The sequence below is a fragment of the Diabrotica undecimpunctata genome, chromosome 7, assembly GCF_040954645.1.
Source record: "Diabrotica undecimpunctata isolate CICGRU chromosome 7, icDiaUnde3, whole genome shotgun sequence".
In the NCBI taxonomy this organism is placed as follows: Eukaryota; Metazoa; Arthropoda; class Insecta; order Coleoptera; family Chrysomelidae; genus Diabrotica; species Diabrotica undecimpunctata.
Window position 1 is genome coordinate 14030994 of NC_092809.1, and position 16775 is coordinate 14047768.

Below are 16775 nucleotides of genomic sequence, written 5' to 3' on the forward strand. Positions count from 1 at the left end.
AAGGAGAGAAAAAGACCACCCTTCAATCTGGGAACACTCTATACCAATATAATTCAAAAGAGAACCATGGCTAAGGAGGAGTGGCTTTCATGGTCAACCGAAGAATAGAACAACAAATTGTGAAATACTCAGCAGTGTCGGAAAGAGTGATATATCTTGTATTAAAACTGAATAAACGATATAGCTTACAAATAATACACTGCTATGCTCCAACTTCCACTGCGGATGACGAGTCAATAGAACAACTCTACGAAGATATAACGCCAGCTAAAGACCTAGAAAAAACACACTATGTTATCATCACGGGAGATTTTAATGCAAAAATAGGGCAGCGAATACCAGATGACTACATAGGAAATTTCGGTCTAGGCAACAGAAACACCAGAGGAGCGACATTACCAAATTACGTAAGCACCGAAAAAATGTTTTGCCTGAACACGTTCTATAAAAAAGAAATACAAAGAAAGTGGAGATGGCGTAGCCCTGACGGCCAAGTTAAGAATGAAATAGATTTTATCCTTTCCAGTGATAGATCAGTATGTAAAAACATCGAGGTGCTGATGATCTCCATAGTGAAAGCGTAGCAAATACCTTTGAGCACAAGAGTATAGATGAACTAGCTGAGAAAATAACTAAAGACATACAAACAGTCACTAAAAAACTTTGTTTCAGAATAAGAAAACAAAAAGAAGCTAAACTAAAACCCGTATTTGTTTATCTCTTGTTTCTTTATTTTACTGCTATAGAAATAAATCGAGATAAATAGAGATGAAATAAAGTTCGTTGTTGTCTTACATGGTTTGTATGATTTTCCTTCTAAAACCAATGAAAATAAAGGTTGGCATTGTATTATACATTACGCAGGCTATCAATTTTATTTTTCATGTTATACAAAAGTTATAACAAAACCTTTAAAGTACGTTGGATCATAAAAGTTTATAAAATCTAGGAATATGATTAATTTTCCTAACAAGCCACGCTACTACGAATTCTTGTCCTTCCCAGAAAATTTCATGCGACTCACCACCCTCTGGTCAGTTTTCCACGACTCGGCAATATTTCTACCGGTCAGTTTTACACCATCCGTCGCGTCCAGTGGTTGTTTCCATTTTTAACAGAATGGGGTGCGCTAGCAGCTCTCCTATTATGGACAGCGGGAAAACTTTTGTGGACGGTGCAAAGGAAACGGTATCGGACACCATGTCGAAAGGGGGTAAAGTTCTTGAAGGTAATAAAGTAGTTAAAACGCAAGGCAGTCGTAAAGAGATAAGCTTTATGTCTTTTTTTATTTTTTGTTTTACCTATTTAAATATTAAAAATAGCTGGTTAACAACATATTAAAGTAGATACGAACGGTAAAAGTGTAATAGATCGTTACATTTTTGGACACTATTTTACTTAACTAAAAGACTTGTGTGTTTACATTATGACAAAATTAGGATTTGTTTTTCTAAAATCAAAACATATGCTGTGTCATTTATATATATTATATATGGACAAACCAAAATATATTTAAAAAAGAATAATTTTCAAGATGCTCTTTATAATTTATTTCCTCATTCTTTTTTCCTTGAATTTAGAAAACTGCCTGTTTTATCTTTAGACACCTTCTCCTTTCATGCTTAAATCATCACTTCATCTCGTTCGTGGGGTGGGGAGCTATGATGATAATGTATCTGAAGCTAGTGGTTTATTCCAAGAAAGTCTTCTCCGCTCTCCGTTTTTCCATTTAGTTACTATTTCACTAAATTTTTTTCTTTTTTTTTTCTTTGAGTACCGTGCCCAAATTAGGCGTGGGTAGCTTTCATGACTATTTGCTGATATTGTTCTTGATGGCATGTAACAATTCATCTGCTAATAAGCCAGTACATTGACTAAGGTTTCAGAGCCATGAATATTTCTTCAACTAATTCCCAATTTTTCCCTCGATCTTTCCGTTGAGTATTAGCTGCAGTATCCAGTATCTGCTACCTCTTATCATATGCCTTAGATGTTGACATGCTGTTTAAGACTTCTATTTTTGAAATACGTTGAACCCATGATATTTTATCATATTAACACAGTATCACATTCTTAGTTGTAAGATCAAATGAGAATTGCACAGTATAGATCTAAGTTTCATAAATGCTTCTCTTAGAATTTCTATAAGTTTTAATTTCTTTATCGGGATTTGGTGTCTCGTTTATCCAACATCCTAAGTTTAAAATTTTTTTAGTCGGCTCATTGTTGACAATCAGTTGCATAGGACCAACGTCTTGTTTACTAACTACAAATTACTTTGTCTTTAATGTATTTATACCAAGCCTGTTATTGGAGCATTCTCTAGTACTCGATATATAAAGATCTTTGATACTTGCAACCATGATGGCGGTGCCATATGCATATCTGATGTTGTTAATAGTTTCTCTCCCAATTCGAACTTCACATTGCCCTTCCAAGGCTTCGTTAAATATCATTTTCGAGTATACGTTAAACAAAGTTGGGGATAACACACAACTTTGTCTGACACGTCTTTATATGAAAATTTTGTTTGTTTCTTTGCTCTCTACCAGAGAGATAGAAGCTTCTTGATTCCAATATAGATTTTTTAAAAGTCTCTAAAGACTGTTAAACACCGGAAAATATCTTATCTTGGACATATAGTCAGGGGAAATCGATATAGAATATTACAACTGATCCTTAAAGGCAAAATAAAAGGCCTAGAGGTGTAGGAAGAAATGCAGGACAATTATTCCATGTGACAGAAGATCGAAAAACCTTCGCAATGGTGATCGCCAACGTCGGATAACTCTGATATTACACGGAAAGAAGAAGAAGAGTCTCAGATCTTTATCATATATTCCGATCATTTCTAGATACTCAAACAGCCTATCATGTTGGACCCTAGCTAATGCATTTTCAAAATCTATAAAGCAGCGTTAATTGGTTTCTGTACTTCAAAAGATCATTGAAGTAATGTTAGCATTAAGAACAAAGCTTCGCTTGCTTCCAAACTCCAAGCCTCAGATCTTTATCATTTTTTCACTCATTTCTAGATACTCAAACAGCCTATCATGTTGGACCCTGCCTAACGCCTTTTCAAAATCTATAAAGTAGACGTAAATTGGTTTCTGTACTTCCCAAGATCTTTGAAGTAATGTTAGCATTAAGAACAAAGCTTCGCTTGCTTCCAATCCTTCTCTGAAACCGAACTGTTTGTTTCCCATTGTTTCTTCACATTTCTGTTTAATTCTTTAATTATCTTGAGAAGCAGTTTGAGAAAGTCTTCTTCTTCTTCTTTTTATGTAGACATGACTCTGTCTGTTTTTCAATGTGACTCCAGTAAGTTGTCGTTCCATCGTTTTCGTGGTCTTCCTACTGATCGTCTTCCTGTTAGGAAACCGTCTCTTGCCTTATTTACTACTCTATTTGTTGTCATTTCGCTTATATGATCGTTTCATTCTACTCATCTATTTCTTAACCAGGCCTTGATGTTCTCCACCTTGCATCTATGTCGTATATATGTACTTCTAGCTCTATTCCATAGTGCTTTACCATCAGTTTTTCATCTCTGCGTTTCTTTTTGTCCTCTCTGTGTCAGGTTGTGTTTCTGCCGAGAATGTCATTATTGGTTTGATGACTGTGTAATAAATTCTGCCTTTCATTTCTTTCCCAATATTTTTATTTCTCCATATTGTGTCATTCAAGCAAAGTACGGCTCTGTTTGCTCTATTCACTTGATCTTCCACTTTTATTTTGAACTTTCTGTAGCTAGATAATGTAATCATGATTTGTTATCCTTTTTTAGTTCTTACTTTTTTATTATTTCATTAATAATCAGACTGAACAATAGAGAATTCAGCGAATCTCTCTGTCTTATCCCATTGCCAGCTTCAATAGGGTCATTCAGTCCTTTTTCTACTTTTAATTGTATTGTGTTGTTTTGGTGGATATTTTCGATCGTTTTAATTATTCCTAAAGGTATCTCTCTTGCGTACAATAAGTAGAAAACGTCTTTTAATTTGGCCCGGTCAAATGTCTTCTTAAGGTCCACAAAACATAGATATGCCGTTTTTTGTATTCTAATGATTTCTCTTGCACTTACTTTATTAAAAATATAGCGTCGGTGCATGATCTTCCCGACCTAAAACCTTGTTGTTCTTCTGCTAGTATTATAATTTCATTTAATTTATTTGTTATCATTTTGGTTGTTAATTTTAGTGTTGTGTTTAATTTCCTTAATGCTTCCTTTACCTATTCCATCTCAATATTTATTTCTTCGTTTGCCTTGACCTCTGGTGTTGCTGGTCCATTATCGTCACCTTTAGCAAATAGGGATCGAAAGTAGTCTACCCATGTTTCCTTCTGAATGGGTTTCATTTTTATTTGTTCGTTCGTCTCTTTTCTCTGTCCTCTGATCATTCTCCATATTTTTTCTGTGTTTTGTAAAAGTCGTATTCTGTAGAAGTCTTGTTCCATCTATTTTTAAACGCTCTGCCAGTGTTCACTTTTTATTTGTCTAACTAAAGTATTCGTTTCATTTCTGATTCGTTTATAGTGGTTGTACGCCTGGTGTGTTTGTTGTGTTCTGTATTGTAAAAAGACTTTTTCTTTTCTTCACATTTAGTCTTCACTGCCTCTCTAAACCATGGTGTTTTCTTTTTTGATATGTTAGTGTTTGTTACCTTCCTCTCTCCAAGTGATTCTGTTGCTGCGTTACTTATATTATTTTTAAGTTTTTCCTAGCCTTCCTCGATTTTATCGTTTTCTAATATTTCATTCCCAGCAATCTTCTCTGATATTTTTTTTCTGTATAAGTATTCCATGGATTCTGTATTTACTCCTTCGACTTTATGTTGGCGCCGCTCTTAGTAGCTCCGAAGTGAGCTCAATGACTCTTATTTTACATCATACCAGTCTATGGTCGCTACCTACATCTGCTGAGTTGAGGCCTCTTAAGTCGATTATTTTTGATGGTATATCTCTATTGATTATAACGTAATCCATCATAGATATTTGTCCACGGGTGTTATTGAATGTATATTTGTGTTAGTCTTTGTGGTCAAAAAATATGTTGTTTATTATAAGTTCGTTAAGTGTGCAGAAGTTTATAATCAGTTCTCCATTTTCGTTATATTTTTGATTAATTCCGAGTATTACTTGATTACCTGTTCGAGAGTTAAAATCCTCCAATATTCCTCTCCCTCTCCCTTCATGATGTTCAGGTCTAACATACCTTTACTGTATTAGTAAGGCTACAACTTCCTTGGCCGTGTTTACTTTTGCTACTCCACTGTAGATTAGTATGTATTCACCTAATTTTGATTGTCCTTTTCCTTTCTTTTTTGTTTCCTGTAGAGAGAAAATGTCTATTTGTTTCTCTTTCAGCACTTGGGTTATTTCTTAGTCCCTTGAGTTGAGCGACCTGATATTCCATGTAGTAATTCTTATCTGGGTTTTGGATATTTTTTGCTTGTCCTTATTTTTGCCATGGTCACCTTCATAGTATCAATCCTGTTCCGAGGCTGTACGTTGTTTCTTTGAGCATTATACGTTTTTACGATTGGTAGGTCGCTAAGCTTGCCAATCACCCTCCACACTTTATCCGGGCTTTATCTTTTTATGTGTAAAATCACGTTTCATTGTCTTTAATAGTCTGGCGATAGAGGTTGGTACAGGCTCCAGAGAGAGATCTAGGTCAACTTATCACATAATTAACCCGTATTAGTGTACTCTTTTTATTAAATTTTATGTCTTTTTTTATTTATTTATTTTATATTTTAAATCATAATCATATAAAGAATATAAAAGAATAAGAACTGAAACTCATCAAATGGTAAGAAAAACAAAAACAGAGTACTGGGAAAGATTCACAAAAGAACTAGAATGGATTTCTATAGACAACAGAAACAAGTATGGCGCTTCATACGACAACAAAGAAGCGAAATGAAAGAACTAGTTGAAATAGAACACATACAAGAGGATACATGGGTGGCCTTCCTGACAGAAATGTTTAAAAAACAAAACGAAGAACCTTTACCAGAAACGCCAAATATAATAACTGAGGAAAAGACCAAAATTTTCCAAAATGATGTGAAAGAAGGAATAAACAAATTAAAAAACAGAAAGTCACCAGGAGAAGATCAAATACCAAATGAACTCTTAAAATATGGAGGTGATTATCTTGTACAACAACTGCAACTTCTTATTAATAAAATAATCACCACGAACAGAATACCAGATGAATGGAGGAGAGCGATCATGGTGATGTTCTTCAAAAAAGGAGATAAGAAAGACCCCAATAATTATCGAGCAATAAATCTATTAAATACAACACTCAAATTGACAACAAGAATAATAGCGACAAAAATAAACGAACGAATATATCTGCAAGAGGAACAGCAAGGATTCCGGACAGGAAGATCATGCACGGATGCAGTTTTTGTAATAAGACAAATAAAAGAAAAGTCGCTGGAATACAACAAACCAGCATATATGTGTCTGATAGATTTGAAGAAAGCGTTTGATAGAGTGAGAATTCGGGACGCGATACATTTATTATATGAAAAGGGAATATCACTGGATTTAGTAAAAACCATTGAGAATATATGTAAAGATAACATAGCTATGGTAAGGTAAAGGAAAACTATCGCAACCTATCAAATATGAAACTGGTATTAGACAAGGAGATTCGCTGAGCCCATTAATATTTAATCTGATAATGGATGAAATCATAAAGAAAGTTAAAAAAAGAAGAGGATATAGAATGGGAGAAAAGGAAATAGGATAATATGCTACGCCGACGACGCCATAATAACAGCCGAAAATGAAGATGACCTACAAAGATTAATTAAAGAATTCGAAGATACGGCGCTCATATATAACATGGAGATCTCAACAGAGAAAACTAAAGCGATAGTGATATCAGCGGAACCGAGAAGATGTAAACTAGTCGTAAATAACAAAATAATAGAACAAGTGATGGAAACTGAATACTTGGGAATAAAACTGTCAATCTACGGAAAAGTGGAAGAAGAAGAACAAAACAAGTGAACAGGGCAAACAGAGCAGCAGGATGTCTCAACAACACAATCTGGAGAAACAAATACCTCACAACGGAAACGAAAACCAGGATATATAAATCAACAATAAGACCGACAATGACGTACACAGCGGAAACAAGAGCAGATACGGCGAAAACACAAAGACTACTGGAAACAACAGAAATGAAAGTCTTACGAAAAATATCAAACCAAACTCTAAGAGACAGAGTAAGAAGTGAGGAAATACGAGCGAGATGTGGTATAAAGGAAATAAACGCGTGGATCAAAAGAAGAAAAGTGGAATGAAATCAACACATCGAAAGAATGACAGAAAATAGAATAGTACTAATAGCAAGAGATAAATCGCCAAATGGAAGAAGATCATTGGGACGACCGAGGAAAAAATGGTCAGACAACGTCAATTGAGACTAAAAACCGAAGTAAAACAGGCATTTTGCCTATTTATAAAGTAGGAAGAAGAAGAAGATATTTTAAATGTTGTTTATACATTTAATTAAATTCTGTTTATTATACTGTCTCTTGTCGTTTTCTAATTTAGATATAAACTGGTTCTTATTTTTAAAAAGTTTCTGTTTTTTTTACGATCTTGTTTTAAGTCCCGTTTGCTTGTTTCGTTTGATTGGTTCGTTTAAAAACGTTAACATATACCTACAAATATCGTTAAAATTGACTATTTTATTCATCTATTTTATTTTTCTCATAGTGAAACCAAAATTTAAGTCCAATTTAAACTTAATTTTATTATTATATATCAAATATTCTTATTTGCAAATGTTTGATAATTAACAACAACTTTTTATATATAAAATATATGTAATAACTGAATTTATGATAAAGAACTAACCAATATTTTGTTCACCTAATAAACAACTTATTATTTCCAGGTTTACCCGCAATAAAAATTATACGTATGTATCCCAAAGACTACCTTCAAATACACTTTCAACCATCTCGATCTATATCACACAAATTCATTTCTTTAATTGGTTTTCCTTATTAATCTAAAAGATTTGATCTTTATGTTTGCTAATCATGCTTGAAAAATGATTTTGGTGCTTTTTTAACTCAGCCCTTGGCATATGACGTTTGAGTTGTACATATATAAAGCTCGCTCAGAAATGGGTCACAAAGAAAAGAAACATTTGCATTCAATTATTGAGAAGAAGAAAGTCGTGACTTTTATTTTATCAGGTGTTAAATCGAAACTGTACTACACTGCAAAAAGTTGATTGAACTATTTTGTAAAAAAAAACGAAATCAACAAAGTAATATTTTTTAGAAACGTTATTGACTGAAAATATTTTTGCCTAACACTATCTCTTAATCTACAAAAATTATTTATTATGCGCCTTTTGGACTAAAATTACGATCTGTTTACTGATAGTAATTGGATTACTTATTGCTAACCTAAACTAAGTAGACTTTTGTAAGTCTTACTTAGCAGTATTTTTTTAGGTCTGTCAGGCATCGTTCATTTACACTACAATTAGCGTGTACACTGCATAACTTGTATGGTTTATATCTCTTAAATCATCTGTTCTGCTTCGTGTTATAAAGTAGCTGTAGAGCCTCGATATTGGTACTATTTTGGTGGTTCCAAGCGTGTTTAAAGATAGTATGTCTAACGATATCATATCCCAAGCCTTTGTGGATGGAATAAGTTCTTGTCTTTTCTTTTTAGCATATGCTCTTTACCTGAGCCTTGCATCAAAATTAATGCAAAGATATTTTGCAGTATTTTCATATGGAACCTGGACATCATTTATTCTGCCTGGAATACGCCGACGGTCCAATAAGTACTTATCATCATCGACCTATAGCGCCACTATGGCAAGAGCAATCAACCTACTATCATATAATACATTCTCGTAGAAGACTAATGTCAAAATTTTAGCTGAATCGGACTTGTAGTTTGGTTTTGACCCCGAGTCAAAGCAGGCTTATTCGCCGATTTTAGAAAAATGGAAAAAGAACAATATTAATCAACAATTTGTTTGTTTTTATAAACAGTTATTATTTATAATAACTTGACAAAAACTCGGTAGGTGTCGAAAAAAACACGTGATATTTATTTCAAAAACTGGTGAGTCATATCCTGCTTGAAATTTTTGTCTGTTAGTGTGGATAACAAGCACAACCGTGGTCATAGGGCTCTACTTTATTGAATTATTGGGTCAATTCGACACCAAATTGCAAAAAGGCCCCATTTGGCAAACAAAAAAGAGCTCCTTTACCATAACAACGCACCGGCTCACACCTTCGCCGTCCGCACGACTCAATTGGTCCACTTGGGCTATGAACTGCCGCTCCATCCACCGTATGCTCCAGATTTGGCCTCGTGCGAATTCTTTTTGTTTCCAAATTTGAAAAAGTCAGTCACCATGCAGAAATTCGATTCAAATGAGGAGGTAATGTCCACCATGGACGCCTACTTTACAGACCTCGAGTAAACATAATTTTCAGACGGGTTAAAGAAGTTGGAGCGTAGCTGGGGCAAGTATATTGAAGTAAAAGGAGACTATATTGGAAAATAAATCGTCACGTTTCCAAATCAAGAGTTAAGTCAGAGGTACGATGATAATATTGGGGAATTTTAACGCTCGATAGGCAATCAAGTAATATGCGGCATTAAACAAAAACATAACGAGAATGTTAAAAATGAAAATGGAGAACTGATGATCAACTTCTACACAAATAACGAACTAACAATAAACAACATTTTTTGGACAGAAAAACTAACACAAATATACATTTAGTAACACACGTGGGCAAAGATCTATAATAGATTATGTTATAACCAACAGAAATATACATCCATCGAAAATAATCGACGTAAGATGCCTCAACTCAGCAGATGTAGGTAGCAACCATAGCCTTGTATTATGTAAAATAGGAATCATCCTGAAATACTTCACAACCAAGAGTGTTTTGAAGCCCCACTTCAAAGTCGAAGGACTAAATACGGAATCCACGGAATACTTATACAGGAAAAGAATATCAGAGAAGATCACTGGGAATGAAATATTGGAAAACGACAACATCGAGAAAAGCTGGGAAAAACTCAAAAAGAACATAATTAACGCAGCAAAAGAATCACTTGGAGAGAGGAAAGTAACGAACACTAACATATCAAAAAAGAAAACGCCTTGGTTTAAAGAGGAAGTGAAGACAAAATGTGAAGAAAAGAAGAAAGTCTTTTGATCATTATAATACCTCTCTTCAAAAAGGGAGACAAATCTGACCCGGAAAATTACAGAGGAATTAATTTATTAAACACAATACTAAAATTAACAACCAAATTGATAACAAATAAACTGAATGAAATTATAACACTAGCAGAAGAACAACAAGGTTTTAGGTCAGGAAGATCATGCACCGACTCTATATTTATAATGAGGCAAGTGCAAGAGAAATCATTAGAATACAACAAACCGGCATATCTATGTTTTGTGAATCTTAAGAAGAAATTAAAAGACGTTATCCACCTACTGTACGCAAGAGAGATACCTCTGGGAATAATCAAAACGATCGAAAATATCTACCAAAACAACGCAATAAAAGGAAAAGTAGAAGAAGAACTAACCGACCCTATTGAAGCTGGCAAGGGGATATGACAGGGAGATTCCCTGATTCCTCTACTGTTCAACCTCTTTATGGATGAAATAATAAAAAAGTAAGAACTAAAAAAGGATACCAAATGGGAGAAACACAACTTAAAATAATCTGCTATGCAGACGACGCAATACTACTCTCTCAAAGTGAAGATCATTTACAACGTTTGCTGCACCAATTTAATATAACCGCCAGAAAATTTAACATGTTAATTTCCACAAAAAAAGACAAAATGCATGGTTTCAACAGCAAATTTACTAAGATGTAAATTGCAGCTGGAAGGTCAGATAATAGAATTATCTAACACATTATCTAACTACGAAAAGCTCAAAACTGAAGTGGAAGATCAAGTGAATGGAGCAAACAGAGCCGTAGGTTGCTTGAATGAAACAATATGAAGAAATAAAAATATCGGGAAAAAAATGAAAGGCAGAATTTACAAAACAGTCATCAGACCAATAATGGCATACACGACAGAAACAAGACCGAGTACAGACAGGGCAAAAAAGATGTTAGAAACAGCAGAGATGAAAACACTTAGAAAAATTGATGGTAAGTGTGCGTTCATAACGAGGCGCCGACTCTCGATCGGACCATACGATGCGATGATCTCCGTAATGAACTCACCCTTTGACACTACGGGACTGAGCTACAAGTACAGATATACGACGTAGATGCAAGGTGGAGAACATCAAGAACTGGGTAAGAAATAGAAGAGTAAAATGGAACGTTCATATAAGCCGAATGACAACAAATTGAGTAGTAAAGAGGGCAAGAGACGGTTCCCCAATAGGAAGACGATCAGTAGAAAGACCACGAAAACGATGAAACGACAACTTACTGGAGGCACATTGAAAAACAGACAGAGTCATGTATATAAAAAGAAGAAGAAGAAGAAAATAGTAGTTACGTAATTGACAATATTTAAGGAGAATTTATTTGAAATAATAATGTTCAGTCCCTGTTCCATTTAAATCATTGGTTTTAGTAAAGTTCGGATCTATTTTTTGCAGTGTAAAAATAAAATACCAATTATTTCAGTTTTGTGACCCAGGTTCAATATAAACCTACAAATTGTACATTTGCATGTGAAATGTGATTATTCTTTTAAAGGTTAAATTTCGTTTCTTTGTCTTTACTAAAAATAGAAATTTTGCATTGGAGTTTGTATTGTATATTATTTTTAATATTTAAAAGGTAATAAAAGAGGTGCATTTTTACTTTGTGAGTTTAAAAACATATCTTCTGTTAATAATTTTGCTATAACTTTATAGACTTTATTAAATTTATATAAAAACAGTTAATTGAATTAAATCTTCCATTATCTCGTATTTCGAGGAGTCTCTGATCCCTGAAAATGAACGATAGTTTTTAATGAATTGTGCAATTGATTTAAAAATATCAATTTCCTAAGCTTATTCGTAAATAAGCCGGTAATAACTTTTAGTTTGTTTAGACTTATAAGAACTATTGGCAGAAGATTTCGTATTTATTCTCTATACTTATAATATTGAAATGTGCATGGTGACTTCTATTAGTAGCATGTTAAAAGAATGAGAATAATATATCTATATTTATAACCTAATTCCTTGATACCAAAATCATTTATTTAGAAATTTGAGAGCACACTCTTTGGACCATTTGTTTTTTAGTACACAAAACTAAAGAAAAAAATAGTGCCGCCACCAGGAACGAGGGTAATCGTGCATTTTTTGGGGGATTTCAAAAATGAAATGAGAGAAATAATAGTGATTTTCTTCTTCTTCTTCTTCTTCTTTCTCTTTATAAGCAATTCTGCTTGTTAATTGGCGGATTAATACCTCTATGGAAGGTTGTCACTCCATCTTTTGCGGGGTCGTCCGATAATTCTTCTGCCGATTGGTGACTTATCTCTTGCTATTTTCACGACAAGAGTCTCCTCCATTCTGCTTATGTGGTTATTCCATTCTTTTTTTCTATTTTGTGTCCATTCATTTATAGACTGTACGTTACATTTTCTTCTAATGTCTTCACTTCTCTTTCGATCTCTCAGCGTATTTCTTGTAATTCTTCTCAGTACTCTCATCTCTGCCGTTTCCAGTAGTCTTTGCGTTGTGGCTGTGTCGGGTCTTGTTTCTGAGGCATATGTCATTATTGGTCTTACACTGGCTTTATAATTTCTTGATTTCATCTCAGTGTTAATGTGTCTGTTTCACCATATAGTGTTATTAAAGCATCCTGCCAGTCTATTTGCTTTTTTACTTGATCTCTCACTTCTTTGTCCAGGTCTCCATAGCTAGACAGTGTAATTCCCAGGTATTTTATTTCCATTACTTGTTCAATACTGATGCCATTAATTTCTATTTCACATCTGGTTGGTTCTTTGCTGACTACTATTGTTTTAGTTTTCTGAGATGAGATGAGAGTGATTGATGAGAATAATGATTTTGGAGTGAAAAAATGTCGACACTTAAAATCACTGTATAATCTGTTCAAAAGCAACTACAAGCCTTTTTAAAAAACAAAAATGAAGGCCTTTTTTGTACTTTTAAAATAAAGTACTTTTTTTCTCATCATTCGCAATCTACAGGATGAGTTTTAAGTATGGAACGCCTCAATTAGATCGGCTTGTAATATTTTTATAGATTTTGGTGCGTAAGAAAGAGTCTTAACTAAAGAAACAAAAATTGAATGCTGAACTGAAAATCACTGTAGAATCTGTTCAAAAGAATCTAAAACCTTTTTAAAAAACAAAAATAAAGGCCTCTTTATACTTTTAAAATAATGCTTTTGTTTTTTTTTTTATTCTTAATTTTCAGGGTGAGATTTAAGTATGGAACGTCTTGATTATCTCGGAAACGGCTTGCACGATTGTTATAAATTTTGGCGGGTCAGGTGATCTGGATGATATTATAATGGTATTTACATTGTTGTCAGATCTTCAGTTTTTCTGGATATAATGAACTCTCTTATTTCAAATGGAGCATCCAGAAATACTGATTATTTTTCATATTATGTTGCCTATACCCAAATGCCAAAATTTGTAAAGATTATATGACCAAATCGAGAACTCTTAATTAAGGGAAATCATACTTGATAGTACCAAAGAAATCGGAGGCCCACAATGATAAAATGAACATATTAAACTGTCTAATAAAACCAAAATAATGCTAAAACAAAGAAGGAAAATAAAAGTAAGTAACAACATACAGAGAATACAATACACAGAACTTTGCAAGACAATAAGGAAAAGTATTACGGAAGATATAAGAAAATACAATGAAATACTGGTAGAAAATGCAATCGAAAACAGGAAAAAATATAAGAAAACAAGAAAAGCATTAATCATTTGAAAGAAGCAAATCGTTGCTCTAACAAATGAAAACACTAGAATTGCAGACAGAAATGAAATAATACAACTCGTAATTAAATTAGAAGTCCAGAAAGTCCTTCCAGAAGAAGTAGAATCGACAATTGCAAAAATAAAAAGCGGTAAAGCAGCTGGAATAGATGGAAAAACAGTGGAACTTCTAAATACGCTGACAATAAAACCTGGAAAATCTTAGCAGGCATATTTACAAACTACCTAAGATTAAAATGCATACCAGACCACTGGAATACAGCAAACATTATTCTCATTGATAAGAAAGGTACCGAAGAAGATATCAAAAACTGCATATCTATTTGTCTCCGACCAATCATATACAAGATATTCACAAAGATTATCAACAATATATTAACAAATTTATTAGCTGCTACACAGTGAAGAGAGCAAGCTGGCTTTAGAAGTAGATTCAACACCCTGTATCATATACATATGTTTCGAAAACTAATGAACAGTGCTAAATATTTTAAAATACGCTAGTATTAACCTTCATAGAATTCGAGAGGGCTTTCGATTCTATATATCACAAAAAATTAGTAGACGTATTAATTGAAGCTAAAACGTACATATAAACTTTAGCAAATATATACAGACAAGCAAAAGCTAAGGTAAAAATTTATAAAAACAGTCCAGAATTTTCCTCTACCATAGGCATCCTACAAGGAGACGCAATATTACCAAAGCTCTTCACTGCAACTCTAGAAAATATATTCAGCAAAATGAACTGGCATAACAAAGGCCTATCCATCGATGGAGAATACCTGAGTCATCTAAGATTTGTAGACGACATCGTTCTGATTGCTAATAATCCTGCAGAACTACAAGAATTTATAAGCGACCTAAATGCAGCTAGCAATCAAGTTGGCCTAAAATAAACTTGACAAGATGTAATAATAAACAACACTGTACTTGAAACAATAGACGAGTATGTATACTTGAGACAATTAATACATAAATCTGGCTTCTTACTCCCAGAAATCAACAAAATAATGAAACTGGCTAGAGTATATTTTTGAAGAAATGCAGTTATATTCAAAAATAAGATGCTACTCCACCTGAAGAAAAAAGCATTCGATTAGTATATACTACAGTCATGACCTACCGCTGCCAAACTTGGACACTAAAGAAAGAGATAATAGCGAAACTCATCAAAGGTCAATGGAGCGATACATGCTAGATATAACAAAGAGATATCGGAAAAGAATAAAATGGATCAAACAGAAAACCAAGGTCAAAGGTCACTGATGTAATTCACAGAATTAAATCTTTAAAATGGCAGTGGGCTGGACATTTAGCGAGAAGAACTGATAATAGATGATCCACTAAAATTACACTGTGGTATCCAAGAAGACGTCAAAAATTAAGATGGGACTGTGACATGAGGAAACAAGCCGGTACAACATGGCACAGAGAAGCAAATATTAGACAATCGTGCTACAAAATGACAGTATTTCAGCCATTGCCGCGTTATGTCCAAATAACTAAAATCCACAAGTTAATATGGTTTCAACAAGATGGCGCACCACCACATTATGCGCAGGAAGTGCGTGATTATTTAGATAATATTTTCGTTAACAGATGGATAGAAAGGAGGATTTATAGAATAACCAGCAAGATCTTCTGATCTAACACTCCTTGATTTTTACTTATGGGGTTATCTTAAACCTAAAGTATACTTCAATAGGCCTAACAATGATGAACATTTGAAAACAAGCCGTTATTGTCAGGAAGTCAACGGCATACACTTTGAACATTTGATTAAATTTTTAAATGTCCTTTCAATAAAATTTTAGATTTAAAATGTGTGCTATCACATTTGTTTGTAATTCACAAACCAATTATTTTAGACTCTAAGTATTATACATTTTTGTAATCTATTGTTGTGAAATGTAAGAATGAAGAGAAAAATATATTGTTCCATTAAAAAAAACCGATGAGGTGATTTATACGAAAGTGGTAACGTCATTAGTATATTCAATTGTAGCGTAAGATGCGCATTTGAAAATACAAATTGAAGTGTGAAACATTTTGTTAAAATACTGTTATAATCACTTCTTCTCCATAAATAATTACATTTGCGAAAATGTCGTTAACCTGTTGAATCCTCTTTTGTACTAATATGCATTTATTTCGAGCTCCTTGTACTTTTCTCCGTAAGTAATTTCTTCTGTATTTTGTTCTCTGATACTATCAAATCCAACCATTTATATCAATTCGTTGTTATTTAAAATGTATAAATTTATGCGGGTTTAGCATTATTTACTTATGCTTACTCTTCTTGATTTTCCAATTGGATTCCAGCTACTTTAATAGACATCATCCTATCTTTAGGGCTGATATTTCAGCTACTCAGAATCTTCTCTGTCAATAGTCCATCCACTTAGGATAATATTGTCCTTCTTTTAATCTAGATGCCGTAATCTTTTACTTTATCCTCGAACTGCCTTCAATGTTCAATACCATTTTAATTGAACTGAATTTTCTTCCTTTGAATTCTGGTTTTCTGTTAGTTCTTTTAACTTTTCTACATAAATCAACTGTTGTGTTTTTATATTCTTTACATTCAAGTTTTTTAATATCACCTTTATGCTATCCTTCTTTTTATCTTTCTCCCTGTTTGTTTGGATTATCTAAAGCTTTTTACGTTTTCTCATAAAAAAACGTCTTATCTTTTTCATATCATTTCCTATGCTTGTCTAAATTGTTAGCACATTTGAGTTGTGTATTCGTATAGATACATATTGTTACGAACGTGA

The 16775-nt window shown here is 33.4% G+C and overlaps 1 protein-coding gene across 1 annotated transcript in view; it reads left to right on the forward strand.

Moving 5' to 3' along the window:
- LOC140446278 (uncharacterized) overlaps positions 1-16775 on the forward strand; it is a 167067-nt gene that overhangs the window by 101166 nt on the left and 49126 nt on the right. Inside the window, exon 11 of the mRNA XM_072538816.1 lies at positions 1006-1228. Coding sequence (XP_072394917.1) covers positions 1006-1228 — 223 coding nt within the window. The remainder of the gene's footprint in view (positions 1-1005; positions 1229-16775) is intronic.